The sequence below is a fragment of the Ranitomeya variabilis genome, chromosome 3, assembly GCF_051348905.1.
Source record: "Ranitomeya variabilis isolate aRanVar5 chromosome 3, aRanVar5.hap1, whole genome shotgun sequence".
NCBI lineage: Eukaryota > Metazoa > Chordata > Amphibia > Anura > Dendrobatidae > Ranitomeya > Ranitomeya variabilis.
In genome coordinates, this window is record NC_135234.1 from 10688600 (window position 1) to 10706774 (window position 18175).

Below are 18175 nucleotides of genomic sequence, written 5' to 3' on the forward strand. Positions count from 1 at the left end.
AGGAGCTTGTAGTATGTGGAGGAAGGTGCTGGTCTGTTTGCTCCAAGAGAGTCACCAGTTTTTTTTTTCCACCCAGTAATTCCCCCCCCCTCTCTGACCTAGGAAAGAGAGGGGTGTAGTGGATGGACTGTGGGGCTGAGTCCCCGTCTCCCACCCCTCGGTCTAAGCCGGCGAGGGGTGGGAGGCGAGCTCATTGCTACCGGCAAAGAGGGTCACCAGATCCGGCAAGGCCCAAAACATGGAGGAGCCCAGGAAGACCCAGGAGGGCTGCAAAGCCCCTAAGGCTGAGGCGAGGGCCACTGTGGTGTCTCCTCCCGGAGGTGAGCGGAGCACTCGCAGAGGTGCAGCGGCGGCGGTGCCGAAGGACTGGGGCACTAGGGCCGCACGGGAGCCGGTTACCAGCTATGGCTCCCGCGTCCATGTGTACCTCAGCGAGTACGATGAGGCTGGGAAGACCATCAGGAGACTCCGGGAGGAGCTGAAGGAGGTGAGGCAAGCTGCAAACAGAGCCTCCCGCACAGAGAAGTCTGCCCTGACAGCCAGGATATCCAGCCTGGGGATCTGCATTGAGGGCATGGAAGCCCGGAGAGCGGCTATATTAGACAACAGCGGGCCCTTCCGGGAAAAACTGGAAAATGAGGACCGATTCCACAACATGGCTGCTGCGAAGGAGCCAGAGGGGTCTCGGCGTCCGACCCAGGTGGAGGAGGTGGACCATGAGGAGATGGAGGAGGCGCCGTACCCACCTGGGGGCTTGGTAAGTGATCTCCGGGCCACACACAGCGGGATAGATCCAGTGCAGGTCCCACTCCCATCAGACAATAGTATTTCAGAGGATGATGGGGGTGATGCGGATGATCGCAGCAGCGATAACAGCAGTAGTGGGGGTTGCCTCGTCTTGCAGCAGATCCGTCAGCTAGAGTCCCCAGTAAACTATGCCCACCTGAAGTTTGGGGATGAGGTCTGCGGGGACGAGGCAACCAGGAGGGGGAAAAAGAAAAGCAAAAAAAGGAAGAAAACATCGGAGGAGAGGTTGGTGTTTGTCCCCCTTCCTGGGACCCCCCGGTCCCGCTGTGTGGAGCCCGCTACCCACCCCGGGACCTGCAGTGGTTCCGGTGCGAGGGAGCGGGGAGAGTACAAGTCGTATGGCGCAGGTCGCCGTCTCTGCTGGTGGTAGCAGAGGGGGCGAGAGTGGGCATGCGGCTGCAGAGCCGGACAGTGTGCATGGTCTGGAGTGTGGCCCTGTGGCGGGCAGTAATAACATCTGTGGAGGTGTCCAGGCCCGATCCTCTGTGGAAACGGGGGACGGCCTGGTGCCTGCTGCACCCGCTGACGCTCGGGGGGTGGAGGCTGTGGGTACCTTACCGGTGGTCACCGCTCCCCGCAGTGTTAGCGGTGTGCTGTCAGCCGGGGCCGCATCATCGGCGGCGTGTGCTGTGGTGTCGGGGTCCCCCACATGCAGATCCGATGCTGGGTCAAAATCCGGGACCCCGGCACCGGTTATCATCTCGGGTGCAGCTGTAATGGCTGCGGTAATGCCGGCCCGGATCGCACCCTCGCCGGAGGGGGTCGCACCGCCGGGGTCCTCTGCATGTGTGTCACCTGTATCTGTGGGGGACCCGGCGGTGAAGTGCACACAGCGTGGAGATGGTCTGCAGGAGAGGCTGGAGCAACAGTCTGCAGCTGCCAGCACATGCTCTGCTGAAAAGCAGGGTGTGGTAATCAAACCCTGCAGTATGGATCTTAAAGGGGCAGCTGCACTGCAAATAGCAACAACCCCAGCAGAAAGCAGAAAAAAAAATGCAAACAAAAATGTAAATAAGAATGGTAGTGGTGCAAATGGTGTGAATAGTGTCTGTGATAATGGTGACGGGTCAGGGGTGGTTTCTGCTGGAGGTATGGTTGGTGTGAATGGTGCCAGTGCGGTGATTTCTACCAGTGAAAATGGTGAGGCTGAGGTAAGTGAGGTGGAGATGGTTGACTGTGAGGTTGAGGGTTCAGGGAATATAGGGGCTGGTCCATCGTCCCCCTCACCTGCAGCCGCCATTAGTTATGCGGCTGCTGCCGCTGGGATTCCACAGGGGTCTTCCTCATCTCCGGACCCAGGGAATGAGGCTTTTCGCCGCCGTTTCCTGGAGGCCCTCAAAAAAGGGGAGCGGACGATCAATGTAGAGGGAAGAGAGGTGGCGTTGTCCTACTGGCTAGATAAGTTTGGTCTAGCTGCCTTCCAAGAGAAAAGGGGGGGGGAGTCCGTGTGGTCCCTCCCGACAGCCGGGCAGGGGGTCTCCAGGAGAAATGTGGTTCGTCTTCGCTGGAGGGGCGATGAGGCGTGTCCATCCAGGACAAATGTAGTGAAGCTCCTCATGAAGATGGACTTCAGAGCTATTGACATCTTTGCTCTGATACATCCTTTTGGGACCTCCACCTTTGATATCAGCTTTGTTCGGCCGGAGGGCTTGGAGCTCTTTTGGTCGAATTATGAGCTGGTAAAAGAGGAGCCCGGCTGGCAAGGGTTCGCTGTGGAAGCAATTTCTCGCCAAAGTGGGCCGAAGAAAGTGACCGTTTTAACATGTAATGAGTCTCTTTCTGGCGTTGACATAATGACCTGGTTGAGCCGCTATGGCGAGGTTGTGGAGGTCCCTAAGAAGAACCGGGACGATTTTGGTATCTGGTCAGGAGGCTGGACCTTCATGGTAAAGTTGAAGCGTTCAGGTGGCACTGTCACCCACATCCCTTCCTCGGCTTTCCTGGGAAGGGATCGGATTCTGGTCTTCTACCAGGGGCAGCCGAAGGTATGCCACAGGTGCGGTGATCCTCGCCACTTCAGCGCAGGCTGCAAGGTGCAGAAATGTTCCTTGTGTGGCGAGGTGGGTCACCTCGCCGCATCCTGTGGTGTCATTCGATGCCACCTGTGTGGTGATCTAGGTCACCCGTTCAGCCGCTGCCCTCGTTCCTTCTCTAATGCCATGGCCGGCCGGGCGGAGGGGAGCCGCGAGGAAGTTCCTGGCGGTGCAACTTCTGCAGAGGTTGGAGGTGGCAGCGGGGGAGGAGCTGAGGGGCCGATGAGGAATGGCAGGGCGAGGGGCCCCTCTTACCAGCGGAGGCAGGCAAGGCGTCAGGAGGGCAGGGGGCAGGAGGAGCCTCGGGAAACTGGGGTAATGGCTGCCCCCTCCTCCGAGGCGACAGCTCATGTCACTGAGGCACCGGGGGAGGAAGCGGTGAATGAGGAGATCAGACGGATGGAGAATGAGGAAGTGGCTGATCTCTCAGATGCCTCTCAATATGAAAGTTTTGATGAGGATGGAGGGGAACAGCCAAAAGAAATGGGTGACAAGGGTACCAAGAGTGCCAAGAGTGCCAAAAGTAAAAAAAAGAAGAAAAAAGGTGGAAAATCTTCTTCCCTGACCAAGGTGCCTAAGGAAGGTCCCACCGACTCCCCTCTGATCCCCCTCTCCAACCGGTTCCAAGCCCTTGACGATCCTGCTGAGACGGGAGTCGGGGGTGAGGTTCCGGAGATAACATCGGGAGGGCCTTTGGGAGGCGGGGGAGTCCCTTCTCCAGGGGGTGTGTCTTCCTCGGGAGGTGGGGACGACCCTGGGTCCGGAGATGAGAAAGAGGTGGGAGGGATGGATACCTCAGTCTCTCTGAAAAGAAGAGGGGGGGCTTCATCGTCCGGAGATGAGCGGGCTAAGAAAAAGGGTGGGGGGAAGAAAAAGGCCATCTAACTTGATCACTCATGATGGCGGCACCCACCCCGTTGACTCTAGCGACCATTAATGTCGCTAGTATAAAGTCTGATGCGGCTAGATTTGCGGCCTTTGATTTTCTCACCCGATTTGAGGCTGAAATTTTGTTTTTGCAGGAGACCAGGCTTACGGATATGGGGGCCATACGCAAGGCGGAGAGCGAGTGGAGGTGCGGGTCTTCGTACTGGTCTCTTGCGGCCGAGCCGTGTAGCGGGGTGGCAGTCCTTTTTAAGACTGCATCGGTTGAATGCCGGAGAGTTATCGAGGTAGAAATGGGGAGGTGCCTGGTCTTAGACGTCTTCATGAGGGGACAGGAGCTTCGGCTCATTAACATCTATGGTCCGCAGTCAAAGTGGGACCGTAAATGTCTCTTCCTGAAGATTAAGCCCTATCTTTTTACGAGTCGGCAAGTGGTCTTTGGAGGTGACTTTAACACTGTCACAAGGCTTCGTGATAGGGGAGGCTCCATTGACCGGCTGGCTTATGATAGTAATACTCTTAATAGCATAGCTAGTGACGCTCGCCTGGTGGATGTCCACATCCGGCACACCCCAGGTCACTGTGGTTTCACCTTTTATAGAGGTAATTGTAGGTCTAGGATAGACAGGTTTTTTTTAAAGGAGGAAGCCATCTCTTCAGCAGTGTCCGTTGTTGAGGTGGAGTTCTCCGATCACTGTCTGATTTCCTTTTCTCTGAATGTTTCAGAAACCCCTCGGATGGGAAGGGGACTATGGAAGCTGAATTCGTCCCTCTTGGAAGAAGCAGAGATAAGACAATCCTTTGAGGACTTTCTTCAGAGCCAGGTACCGCTTTTGGATCTCTGTAGCGATAAGTCAGAGTGGTGGGAGATGTTCAAGGATCGGGTTGCGAGTTTCTTCCGCCAGCTCTCGAGCCTCAGGAGCCTGAGCAGGTACCGCCTGTATCAGGAACTGAGGAGGAAACTCGAACATCTCGTCTCGGCTGGAGGTGACCGTGAGGAGATCTCCAGAGTGAAGTCTTTACTCAAGAGGTGTCAGTACGATAGGCACACATCTTTGGTTTTTGAGAGGGATTTCGGGAGGTACCGCTCGCCTGACCCCTACAGAAACTGTAAGATGTCAGTGAGTTGTAAGGTGGTGACAGGTTTGGTCGACGATACGGGTTCCCTGAACAGATCCAAATCAGGGATCCTGGAGGTGATCAGATCTTTCTACTCACACCTCTTGGGGAAGAGGGATCTGGATCGGAACGTGATGTCGGCTTTCCTGGCCGAAGCCATCCCTGAGCCAGGAGATGACCCCTCGCTTCACGTTTTGACAGAACCAATCAGGGAAGAGGAAGTGCGACTGGCCATTGATGGGCTTCGGCCTAAGAAATCGCCAGGTCCGGATGGCTTAACATCCGAGTTTTATAAGACCTTTAGGGACTCCTTGGTCCCTCTCTTGACTGAGGTGTTTAACGAGTGTCTCTCCTCGGGCGCTCTTTCCCAGTCAATGAGGCAGTCTGCCCTGATTATCCTGTCAAAGGGTAAGGACCCGTCCCGTATTGAGAATTGGCGTCCCATAGCGCTTCTCAATACGGACCGGAAGGTTCTGGCAAAGGTGCTGTTCAAACGGCTGGTGAAGTTTGCACCCCGGCTCCTTTCGGAGGCCCAGCACTGCTCTGTTCCAGGCCGCAGTACGTTTAGTGCTGTGCTCGGTGTCCGAGAGGCAGTGGAGCAGGGCAGGGCAGGTCACTGGAAGGGGTACTTGCTGTCCTTAGACCAGGCGAAGGCTTTTGATCGGGTTAACCATGAGTACCTCTGGTCCGTCCTTCTGAGGTATGGTCTGCCTGGGGGGTTTGTAAATTGGCTAAAGATCTTGTACGCGGGGGCAGAGACTTTCCCGCTCGTGAATGGTTGGTCTGGCCGCCCTTTTGAGGTTGGGTCTGGGGTCCGCCAGGGCTGTCCATTGAGCCCGCTGTTATACGTGTTCGCGATAGATCCCCTTTTAAGGAGGATTGAGCGTGGACCGTTGGTGGGAGTCAGGATGGACCAGGTGGCCCCGGAAGCCACTCTGAGGGTGGTAGCATATGCCGATGACGTCTCCCTTTTCGTGTCCTCGGGTGAGGAGGCGGAGTGGGTCATGTCTGAGGTTGATCGCTACTCGGAGGCTTCTGGGTCCAGAATTAATCAGGAAAAGTGTGAGAGTCTCTGGCTGGGAGGGGGAGACCCTAGTTTTGGTCTCCCGGACACTCTTCCAGAGCCCCAGGCATCGGCAAAAATCCTAGGCATCGAATTTGGCCCTGGGGACTACCCCCAGCAAAATTGGGAGGGCAGACTTAAGATCGCCGCCCAGAAGGTGGACCAATGGAAGGGTTGGTCTTTGACCCTGAGGGAAAGGGTTAGCCTGGTTAAGGGTTTTTTGCTACCCTTGTTAATATACCTGGGCAGTGTCTGCATGTTGCCAGAGCCGCTCTGGACACGGGTCTACAGCCTGTTTTTCCAGATGTTATGGGGAAATAGGCTGAACCTAGTCAAGCGGGAGGTCACATACCGCACAAGGAGACTAGGAGGGTTGGGTATGGTCAACCCAGTGGTGTTTCTAATAAACACTTTTGTCAAGACTAACATCGCCAACCTCTGGTCAGAGAGGGCTCCTCCGTGGGTATTCTCCTGCAAGGGGTGGCTTCGACCCTTCTTCCAGGAATGGGAGACAGGAGGGCAAGTGAAGGACCTGCGCACACCGCACGGGCATCTCCCGGCTTACGCTACCCCGGTTCTGAAGGTGATCCGCCGGTGGGGTCTGGGAATGTGGGAGATCAGGACCATGTCGAGGAAATTCCTTGACAGGAGGGTCCTGTTGACCCATTTCCAGAAGCCTCTGGTGCTCAAAGATTGCCCAAGTCGGGATCTGGAGGGTGGGCTGAGGTTATTGAATTCTACACGGGTCCCCTTGAAGTTTTGGGACTTGGCTTGGCGTTGCTTCCATGGGAAACTGTATGTAAGGGACAACCTGAAGTGTAGGAACTCCGATGATCGGGGTTGTCCCCGTGAGGGGTGTTGCGACACGCTGGAAAGCATGGAGCACTTCCTCCTTCAGTGTCCTTTTAATACAGGGGTCTACAACAGGGTGGGTGCTTCCATAGGCTGGCCTCGGCTGGCACACCTTTCCTATGCGGAGTGGGCGTATGGGGCATTCGGATCCCTGGGTGGCCGAGATCGGGGCACTTTATTTCTAGTCAGTTTAGTCGTCAGGTTTTACACGTGGAACGCACGGTGCTTAGTGTCAACTCAGCAGAAAATCCTCCCCCGGGACGAGGTTGTTAGGAACATTCTTGGTGGCCTGGTGAAGGTGCGCTCTCTGGAGTATGACAGGCTGGGTGCAGCGAGGGCCTCTCTTCTCTGGAGAGGGTTCTCATTTAATGTACCTAGGGCTTAGATAAGCAGGTAAATGATAGGGACAGGTAGACAGCTTCAGTAGGGACAGGTAGATAGTTAGGGACAGGATAGGGACAGCCCAGGGACAGTTAGGTAGGCACGCGGTGAGTTAGGTAGGGTAGTAGGGTCAGGCAGGGAGAGACAGGGAAAGGTAGGTAGATAAATAGGGGCAGATGTCTAGACAGGTAGGGACGGCTGGTAGGGTAAGGATTGTTAGGGTAGAAGCCTGTCATCTCCGGTTTCCCGGTGGCGGGCTGGGGCTTTTCACTATCAGATTTTTGTTTTGCAGAAGTGAATTATTGATATAGGGCTTACAGGCACCAATCCTGGCTCTGGGTAAGTGTTGTAATATAGAGTTATGTAGCATTGTATTGTAAGGTGATGATCCTGTGGCTTACAGGGTTAATGCACCTGTAAGCAAGAGGTTATGAGTTACTCGGTGAGCTTATTTTTGTATTGTGTGGGTTTGGTGGTAGGTTGTTTATAGTTGTGTTTGCTGTGTAAAAAAAAAAAAAAAAATAAAAAAATAAAAAAAAAAAAAAAAAAAAAAATGAAATAATAATAAAAAAATATATATAAATTAAAAAAAAAAAAAAAAAATTTTTGTGTGATTTAGATAGATGTGTTTAAGCCAGGTGGCTATAATGTTTCTTTTTGGGCGATGGACCAGAGTTTTCTTTGTCAGGTTTGGTATGAAGTGTGTATGTGCGTGTGTATTAATAAAATGTTTCTTATCTCCTTGGGTGAGGTAACCTGGGGAGGAGGAATCAAAAAGTGAAAAGAAGAGTAAAGGACAGAAAACAACATAAAGAAAGAAAGGAAAGATGGATGAAGCTTCTCTGAGAAAGAAGAAGGCAGTTTGTTTTCTTTTGCGGGGTTGCTTTGACTGGGGTCAGTTATGCTGGACTCGGATTTTGCTTTGGACTGGGGGGGTAATGTTGGACTCGGACAGTTGCTTTTGCTGGGGTTTTGATTTTTGCTATTTATTGTAAGTTTTGTATTTTTATAATAAAAGAGTTCACTACATACAAATTTATCCAGCCACCACTAGGGGGAGCTCACTACATACAGATTTATACAGGCACCACTAGGGGGAGCTCACTACATACAGATATATACAGTTACCACTAGAGGGAGCTCACTACATACAGATTTATACAGCCACCACTAGGGGGAGCTCACTACATACAGATATATACAGTTACCACTAGAGGGAGCTCACTACATACAGATTTATACAGCCACCACTAGGGGGAGTTCACTACATACAGATTTCTATACAAACACCACTATAGGGAGCTCACTACATACAGATTTATACAGCCACCACTAAGGGGAGCTCAATACATACAGATTTATATAGCCACCACTAGGGGGAGCTCACTACATACAAATTTATCCAGCCACCACTAGAGGGAGCTCACTACATACAGATTTATACAGTCACCACTTCATCAGGCAAAGACTAAAAGAAATTCTGAAGAATCACATATTTATGCACAACATAGCACAGAAAAAAAAACATGGATAAGACAGGTGACATGAAGCAAAATCACGATGGGTGATAAACAGTTATGCCCATAAATATTGGACCAGTTGTTAGATAAGGACTGTTTTATTGTCCTCTGATTGGGGTCTGGTTCTTTTGTGATGATGACCCCTCATGGTCTGAGAGGCAAGCTCCTTAGTTGATGTAAAAAGACATAAATCCATGCAACACATTCATTCCTGCACTGAGAGTGTCAAAGGTTGTCATCAGTTTATATTCCCAGACTCTTCTGTGTCTCTTAGATTTGAAGTCACCTTTTAACACAAGAAATTTCATGTCCATAATGTTATGATTTGGGAGACAGAAATGAATTGCCACAGGTAGATCCATTCTTTTTTCTTTTATTGTGTGGCGATGAGAATTCATTCTTGTCCTCAGTTTTTGCCCTGTCTCCCCCACATACAGACCCCCAGTTGGACATTTAGTACAAATAATTAGGTACACCCCATTAGAAGTGACGCAGCTGAAGGTACCTGGGATCTTGTAGTCCTGGTGTGAATTGGGGATCTTTATCTTGTCCGTGGTCATTATAAATGGAAGGTTTTACATTTTTTCTGATTGCAGGGAAAGGTTCCTGCAGCTGTTGGAGAGGACAGGGAGCTTCTGACAATGATGCTTCTTAGATTTTGGGGGCTGCCTAAAACACAGTAGTGGGGGGTCTGGAAAAATGGATTGTAATCGGGCATCTTTTTGTAGTAAAGGTTTTAATTTCCGTGCAGCTCCCCTTAGTGCCTCCAGATTTGGATTGTAGGTGACCACTAGAGGCACCCGGTTATTTTCTTCTTTAGTTTTGTAATGTAGCAGGTGATTCCTTGATATTCTGGTGGCTCTTGTAATCTGGTTTTGAATTGTTCTTGGATGGTAGCCCTGATTCAAAAAGGTCTTTCTGAGGCGACCAAGGTGTTCATCTCTATCCATTGGGATGGAACATATACGATTGTATCTGATGGCTTGGCTGTAGACGATAGAGTTTTTTATGTGTTTTGGATGGGAACTGTCCCATTTAAGGTATGTTGGACGGTCGATTGGCTTCTGATACAGGGATGTCTCTATTTTATTGTTCTGCAGCTTAATGATGGTGTCCAAAAAGTTAATTTCAGTGCAGGAGTAGTTGAGTGTTAAGTTGATGGTCGGATGAAATTGATTAAACAGTTCATGGAACATCTTTAGCTGTGGCTCAGACTCCGTCCAGATGATTAAAATATCATCAATGTAACGGCGATAGGCCTGATGGGACATGAGGACAGAAAGTCGCTTTCAAGGTTGGCCATGAACAGATTTGCATACTGTGGGGCCATTTTACTTCCCATTGCTGTGCCAGTCTCCTGTAGATAGATCTTCTTGTCAAACTCAAAGTAATTGTGGGTGAGGATGAATTTTATAAGTTTCACCACAGACTCTGCATCAGTCCCTGTGTTTTCCAGGAAGAATTTGCAGGCATTTAATTCATCCTGGTGTGGGATATTGGGGTCTCACACTGTATACAGGAGGATATGTGCGAGCTCATACTGTATACATGTGGCTATATGTGGCTCACCCCTTCTGACACAGCCTCTCCTGCTGCACTTTTGTATGGTGGCTTCCACCTTTCTCACACACCCTGCCCCAGCAGCAAACATGGCAGAGGAGTTGGTCTTCTGTCAGATACCTGCTCCTTCACCCCAATCCCACTGCCACCCTCTGTTACCCTCCATTCCTTTGAGGTGCACTCTGTGCGCATCTACTCCCCCTCCAACCTCCAACTGGCTGTCATCTACCGCCCCCGAGGGTCAGCCACCACCTTCTTTGACCACTTCACCACCTGGCTACTTCATTTCCTTTCCGCGGACATCCCTACTATCATCATGGGCGACTTCAACATCCCCATTGACACTTCCCTCTCAGCTGCCACTAAACTTCTATCTCTCACTTCCTCCTTCAGCCTCACTCAATGGTCTTCTACAGCCACCCACAAAGATGGCCACACACTGGACCTCATCTTCACCTGCCTCTGCTCCCTATGTAACCTCTCTAACTCACCTCTTCCTCTTTCTGACCACAACCTTCTCACATTCTCTTCCCTCTCCACTCCATGTCTACAATCCCCACCCCACAAACTTTCACACCCTTGCAGAAATCTTAAACATCTTGATCTACACTCATTCTCTGAATCCCTCCTCCCTCTCACAGACATAAGTTCCATACACAATGCGGATGACGCTGCCGCTCTATATAACACCACAATAGCTGTAGCTTTGGAATCTGCTGCCCCACTTACACATACCAAAGCTTGCAAAATCAACAGACAGCCCAGGCACACCAGCCTGACCAAAGAACTGAGGCGAGCTTCCAGTGCTGCTGAGCGCAGATGGAAAAAATCCCACTCCAACGAGCACTTCATCGCATTCAAACAGTCCCTCACTACTTTCAAGACCACACTCGCCACAGCTAAACAAACCTACTTCTCATCTCTCATATCCTCCCTGTCTCACAACCCTAAACAGTTATTCAACACCTTCAACTCTCTCCTCCGTCCCCCAGCACCTCCTCCCTCCCCACTCATCTCAGCTGAAGACTTTGCCTCATTTTTCAAGCAGAAGATTGATAACATCAGAGACAGTTTTGGTCAACAACCCCCAGAGCCCTTCCTCCCGACTTCCCAGCTCTCCACCTCCAAAACTAACTTCTCCACCATTACAGAAGATCAACTCTCCACTCTACTCTCAAGATCGCATCTCACCACCTGTGCACTTGACCCGCTCCCATCCCACTTCATCCCAAACCTCACCACAGTCTTCATCCCAACCCTACCCCATCTCTTCAACCTATCACTAACAACTGGTGTTTTCCCCTCAAGCTTTAAACATGCCTCCATCACACCTATCCTCAAAAAGCCCTCTCTTGACCCATCCTCTGTATCTAGCTATCGCCCTATATCACTTCTCCCCTTTGCCTCAAAACTACTGGAACAACACGTCCATCTTGAACTGTCCTCCCATCTCTCTTCTTGCTCCCTCTTCGACCACTTACAATCTGGCTTCCGGTCACACCACTCCACTGAAACTGCCCTAACTAAGGTCACCAATGACCTCTTAACCGCCAAGAGCAAGCGACACTACTCTATCCTCCTCCTCCTGGACCTGTCGGCTGCCTTTGACACAGTGGACCATTCCCTATTATTACAGACCCTCTCATCCCTTGGCATCACAGACTTGGCCCTATCCTGGATCTCATCATACCTAACAGACCGGACATTCAGCGTCTCCCACTCACACACCACCTCCTCACCTCGCCCCCTATCTGTCGGAGTCCCACAAGGTTCAGTCCTAGGGCCCCTGCTCTTCTCCATTTACACCTTTGGCCTGGGACAGCTCATAGAATCTCATGGCTTTCAGTATCACCTCTATGCTGATGACACACAGATCTACATCTCTGGACCAGATATCACCTCCCTACTAACCAGAATCCCTCAATGTCTGTCCACTATTTCATCCTTCTCCGCTAGATTTCTGAAACTTAACATGGACAAAACAGAATTCATCATCTTTCCCCCATCTCACGTGACCCCCCCCAACAAACCTATCCATTACAGTAAACGGCTACCCACTCTCCCCAGTCCCACAAGCTCGCTGCCTCAATCCACAAATCCAAGCCCTTTCCACTTCCTGCCGACTTCAACTCAAAAATATTTCACGAATCCGTTCATTCCTCAACCAAGAATCTGCAAAAACCCTAGTCCATGCCCTCATCCTCTCTCGCCTTGACTACTGCAACCTCCTGCTCTGTGGCCTCCCCTCAAACACTCTCGCACCCCTCCAATCTATTCTAAACTCTGCTGCCCGACTAATCCACCTGTCCCCCCGCTATTCCCCGGCCTCTCCCCTCTGTCAATCCCTTCACTGGCTCCCCATTGCCCAGAGACTCCAGTACAAAACCCTAACCATGACATACAAAGCCATCCACAACCTGTCTCCTCCATACATCTGTGACCTCGTCTCCCGGTACTTACCTACACGCAACCTCCGATCCTCACAAGATCTCCTTCTCTACTCCCCTCTTATCTCCTCTTCCCACAATCGTATACAAGATTTCTCTCACGCATCCCCCCTACTCTGGAACCCTCTACCACAACACATCAGACTCTCGCCCACCATCGAAACCTTCAAAAAGAGCCTGAAGACCCACCTCTTCCGATAAGCCTACAACATGCAGTAACCACCGATCAACCAACCGCTGCACGATCAGCTCTATCCTCACCTACTGTATCCTCACCCATCCCTTGTAGATTGTGAGCCTTCGCGGGCAGGGTCCTCGCTCCTCCTGTACCAGTTATGACTTGTATTGTTTAAGATTATTGTACTTGTTTTTATTATGTATACCCCTCCTCACTTGTAAAGCGCCATGGAATAAATGGCGCTATAACAATAAATAATAATAATAATAATATGAGGTCTCATACTGTATATCGGAGGCTATATGGGGGCTCACACTGTATATAGGAGGATATGTGCAAGCTTATGCTGTATATAGGAGGCTATATGGGGGCTCACACTGTATATAGGAGGCTATATGGGGGCTCACACTGTATATAGAAAGCTGTATGAGGGCTCATACTGTATATAGGAGGCTATGTGATGGCTCACACTGTATCTAGGAGGCTATATAAGGGCTCATTGTATATAGGGGCTATATGGAGGTTCACACTATATAGGCGGCTATGTGGGGGCTCACTCTGTATATAGGAGGCTATATAGGGGCTCACACTGTATATAGGAGGCTATATGAGGGCTCATACTGTGTATAGGAGGCTATGTGGGGGCTCACACTGTATATAGGAGGCTATATGGGGGCTCACACTGTATATAGGAGGCTATGTGCGGGCTCATACTGTATATAGGAGGCTATGTGCAGGCTCACACTGTATACAAGAGGAAATGTGCAAGCTCATACTGTATACATGTGGCTATATGGGGTCCCATACTGTATATCGGAGGCTATGTGGGGGCTGACACTGTATACAAGAGGATATGTGCGAGCTCATACTGTATATAGGAGGCTATATGGGACTCATACTGGTTACAGGATATGTGTGGGCTCACAATTTATCTAGGAGGCTATATGGGGGCTCACACTATAGGAGGCTATATGAGGGCTCACACTGGATACAGGAGGATATGTGTGAGCTCATACTGTAGATTTGTGGCTATATGGGGTCTCATACTGTATATCGGAGGCTATATGGGGCTCACACTGTATACAAGAGGATGTGTGCAAGCTCATACTGTATATAGGAGGCTATATGGGTCTCATACTGGTTACAGGAGGATATGTGCGGGCTCACACTTTATCTAGGAGGCTATATGGGGGCTCACACTATAGGAGGCTATATGAAGGCTCACACTGGATACAGGAGGCTATATGGGGCTCACACTCTATGCAGGTGGATACGTGTGGGTTCATGCTGTATATATGAGGCTATGTGAGGGCTCATACTGTATATAGGAGGCTATATGGGGGCTCACACTGTATATAGGAAGCTGTATGAGGGCTCATACTGTATATAGGAGGCTATGAGGGCTCATACTGTGTATAGGAGGCTATATAAGGGCTCATACTGTATATAGGGGATATATGGTGGTTCACACTATATAGGAGGCTATGTGGGGGCTCACACTGTATATAGGAGGCTATATGGGGGCTCACACTGTATATAGGAGGCTATATGAGGGCTCATGCTGTGTATAGGAGGCTATGTGAGGGCTCATACTGTATATAGGGGCTATATAAGGGCTCATACTGTATATAGGGGCTATATGGTGGTTCACACTATATAGGAGGTTATGTGAGGGCTCACACTGTATATAGGAAGCTATATGAGGGCTCATACTGTATATAGGAAGCTATATGAGGGCTCATACTGTGTATAGGAGGCTATATAAGGGCTCATACTGTATATAGGGGCTATATAAGGGCTCATACTGTATATAGGGGCTATATGGTGGTTCACACTATATAGGAGGCTATGTGGGGGCTCACACTGTTTATAGGAGGCTATATGGTGGCTCACACTTTATATAGGAGGCTATATGAGGGCTCATACTGTGTATAGGAGGCTATGTGAGGGCTCACACTGTATATAGGAGGGTATATGGGGGCTCACACTATATAGGAGGCTATATGAGGGCTCATACTGTGTATAGGAGGCTATGTGAGGGCTCACACTGTATATAGGAGGCTATATGAGGGCTCACACTGTATATAGGGGGCTCACACTGTATATAGGGGTTATGTGCGGACTCAGTACATACAGATTCATAGAGCCAGAGGCCGCTGATTGTTGTCATGTGTCCGCTGCAGTCAATATCACATTATTAATTATTATTTTTATCAGCCTTGAATAGCGGCAATGATGACATTGCAGGAACGGTGCCATCGTGGGAGGTATCGAATGTTTATCTTGCCATTGGGGTCCTGAGTTGATGAAGCAGGACGCCTTCTAGGATCGGCAGGTCATCCTCCAGCTTCACTTCGCATTGTAACCGTCGTGCGGTGCTGGTGCAATGTCCGCCAGAGAAAGCTGCTGAGTCACAATGTGTCAGGACCGCCACATGTGGGAGAAGTTACTAAAACTGCAGAGTCTGGTGGGGAAGGGGGTACACGAAACTAGGAAAGGGGATCAGGCAGGGGGCTCCGACATCCACACGGGGTCTACAATGCAGGTTTACATCTACATGGGACACTTGGTATTCCAGAACCTGAGATGTGGCTCATCCCCCAGATATCCCAGAAACGTATAGAAGAAATGCTAGAGATTTATGTATTGGCTGATAACAGGGAGCGACAGCTGTCACCTGTTAGACCGTTGGCCCCACTCCATCTTAAAATGGCTGATAGCAGGGAGCGATAGATTGCATGCACCTGCACTGTAAATGGCGAGCAGAAGCCGGTGCTGCTTTACTAGCCGGGTGGTCCTGCATGCCCATCAGCGGTCCAATAGATCATGTAGCATTGGGCGGAGGGTCTCTATAGCCACCCACTGCACTTGGTCTTTATGGTGCCATTGCCCTTATTGTCAGTGTCCCTTTAATGGCCTCGGGATGCCGCTTTTTCCGCCATCCTTTGCAGCAGGCGACGGTGACATTTGCCACGCACACACCGGGGGCTGTGAAATATTTAGCAGTCGCACCCCAGTGTCCCCCACTCATGACCTTTCCACACTTCGCACCAATGAAGGTTCTGGAGCCAGTGCTGGAAACTCGGGATCTGCACAAACCCATCATTTATTCATATAGGGCAGATGCTGGCGGTGGTCGCTCTCCCGCCGCTCGCTGACAATTCAGTAATTAATCCGCTCGTTAATCCTATGTTTATGGAAGGAAGAAATGGTGCAGAATTAACTCCGCTGCCAGAGAGGCAGAAATAACCAGTAGACAGCGGCCAATGATGGAGTATTAATGCACCGACTGCGGAAGGAGCGGAGTCCGGCATGGTGGCGGTAACCTCAGATGTCTCCTCCTGCGGCTCTTCCTCCCCTCTCACAGCACACAGTCTCAGGGACACGAGGGGACATTTACTGAACTATCTGAGGCAGCAGAAAAAAGGTGCACATTTTGTTGCATCTTACTCCACCGGGCCGCAGAGACGAGATGCATCCACTTCACTCCCACAGCTTACAGTCACACAGGCCCAGGGGGAAAGGAAAGATGCAGCTGCCCTAAGCCAAATATTAACTGGGGTCTATGGGTTTTTCTGCACAGAGAATAGCAGTACTCAATAAATGACGCACAGAGCACACAGAGCACAAGGCACAGAGAGCACAGAAAGCACAGAAAGCACAGAGCGCACAGAAAGCACAGAGCGCACAGAAAGCACAGAGCGCAAGGCACAGAGAGCACAGAAAGCACAGAGCGCAAGGCACAGAGAGCACAGAAAGCACAGAGCGCACAGAAAGCACAGAGAGCAGAGTGCACAGAAAGCACAGAGAGCACAGAAAGCCGAGTGCACAGAAAGCACAGAGAGCAGAGAAAGCACAGAGCGCAAGGCACAGAGAGCACAGAAAGCACAGAGCGCACAGAAAGCACAGAGAGCAGAGTGCACAGAAAGCACAGAGAGCACAGAGAGCACAGAAAGCCGAGTGCACAGAAAGCACAGAGAGCAGAGAAAGCACAGAGCGCAAGGCACAGAGAGCACAGAAAGCACAGAGCGCACAGAAAGCACAGAGCGCACAGAAAGCAGAGCGCACAGAAAGCACAGAGCGCAAGGCACAGAGAGCACAGAGTGCACAGAAAGCACAGAAAGCACAGAGCGCACAGAAAGCACAGAGCACCCAGAAAGCACAGAGAGCACAGAGAGCATAGAGAGCACAGAAATCACAGAGCACAAGGCACAGAAAGCCCAGAGAGCCCAGAGAGCACAGAGAGCACAGACCACACAGAAAGCATAGAGAGCACAGACCACACAGAAAGCACAGAGTACAGAAAGCACAGAGCACAAGAACAGAGCGCACAGAGTACAGAAAGCACAGAGCACAAGAACAGAGCGCACAGAGCACAAGGCACAGAAAGCACAGAGAGCGAGTCAGTAAATGACACACCGGTCCCATCCAACCTGCACAGTGCACAGAGCACCAACACCTCAGGCACAGTTATCTCAGGGCGTTGCCACATCAGACACCGTTATCTTGGGTTGTTGATACATCTGGCACCATAATCTCAGGGTGTTGCTACACCAGACACCGTTCTCTAGTTTTGAAAGATCCGGCACCATTATCCTGAGGTGGTGCCACTTCTGGCACAATTATCTCGGGTTGTTGTTACATCCAGCACCATTGTCCCAGGGTGTTGCTACATCCGGCTCCATTATCTCAGGGTCTTACTACATCCATTCTCTCGAGATGTTGTTACATCCGACTCCGGTATTTTGGGGTGTTGCTACATTCAGCACCGTTTTATTGGGGTACTATATCGGGGTGAGAATTATATTGGGGTACTACATTGGGGCAGGTACTATAGCGGGGTAATCATTGTATAGGGGTATTATATCTGGGTGAGCATTATATCAGGGTGAGTACAATATTGGGGTATTATATGTCGGGGCGTTGCCACATCAGGCACAATTATCTGATGGTGTTGCTACACCTGGCTCTGTTATCTCAATTCATGGGCAGTTATTTTGCGCCTTTTTTGCCCAACTTGCTTCTTGCGACCCTGTTGGCTATTTGCCATGAAACGCTTGATTGTTCGGTGATCACGCTTCAAAAGTTTGGCAATTTCAAGACTGCTGCATCCTCTGCAAGAGATCTCACAATTGTGGACTTTTCAGAGCCGTCAAATCTCTCTTCTGACCCATTTTGCCAAAGGAAAAGAAGTTGCCTAATAATTACGCGCACCTTATATAGGGATCAGATGTCATTAGACCACACCCCTCCTCATTACAGAGATGCACATCACCTGATTTACTTAATTGGTAGTTGGCTCTCCATGCGTACATATAATCCCTTAAAAC

The 18175-nt window shown here is 50.4% G+C and overlaps 2 protein-coding genes across 3 annotated transcripts in view; one reads left to right on the plus strand and one right to left on the minus strand.

Moving 5' to 3' along the window:
* HGD (homogentisate 1,2-dioxygenase) overlaps positions 1 to 18175 on the minus strand; it is a 45455-nt gene that overhangs the window by 14062 nt on the left and 13218 nt on the right. The window contains exon 1 of one of the 2 annotated variants that reach the window (XM_077293633.1): positions 1366 to 1719. The exons of the other annotated variant lie outside the window; for it this stretch is intronic. The gene's annotated coding sequence lies outside the window, so the exon portion shown is untranslated. Of the gene's footprint in view, positions 1 to 1365; positions 1720 to 18175 lie in introns of those variants that run through there. 2 annotated transcript variants of the gene reach the window in all.
* Positions 196 to 8001, plus strand: LOC143814935 (uncharacterized). Its single transcript, XM_077293637.1, has 2 exons — positions 196 to 757; positions 7892 to 8001. The coding sequence occupies exons 1-2, from the start codon at positions 239 to 241 to the stop codon at positions 7919 to 7921; spliced, it is 549 nt and encodes a 182-aa protein (XP_077149752.1). The 5' UTR covers positions 196 to 238; the 3' UTR covers positions 7922 to 8001.

What these genes read in the sequence shown, in the direction of transcription:
- LOC143814935 (XM_077293637.1), top strand. Translation starts at nt 239, where the DNA reads ATGGAGGAGCCCAGGAAGACCCAGGAGGGCTGCAAAGCCCCTAAGGCT. An exon ending in CGTACCCACCTGGGGGCTTG is followed by an intron (nt 758 to 7,891) that starts GTAAGTGATCTC and finishes TCCTTGGGTGAG; the next exon opens with GTAACCTGGGGAGGAGGAAT.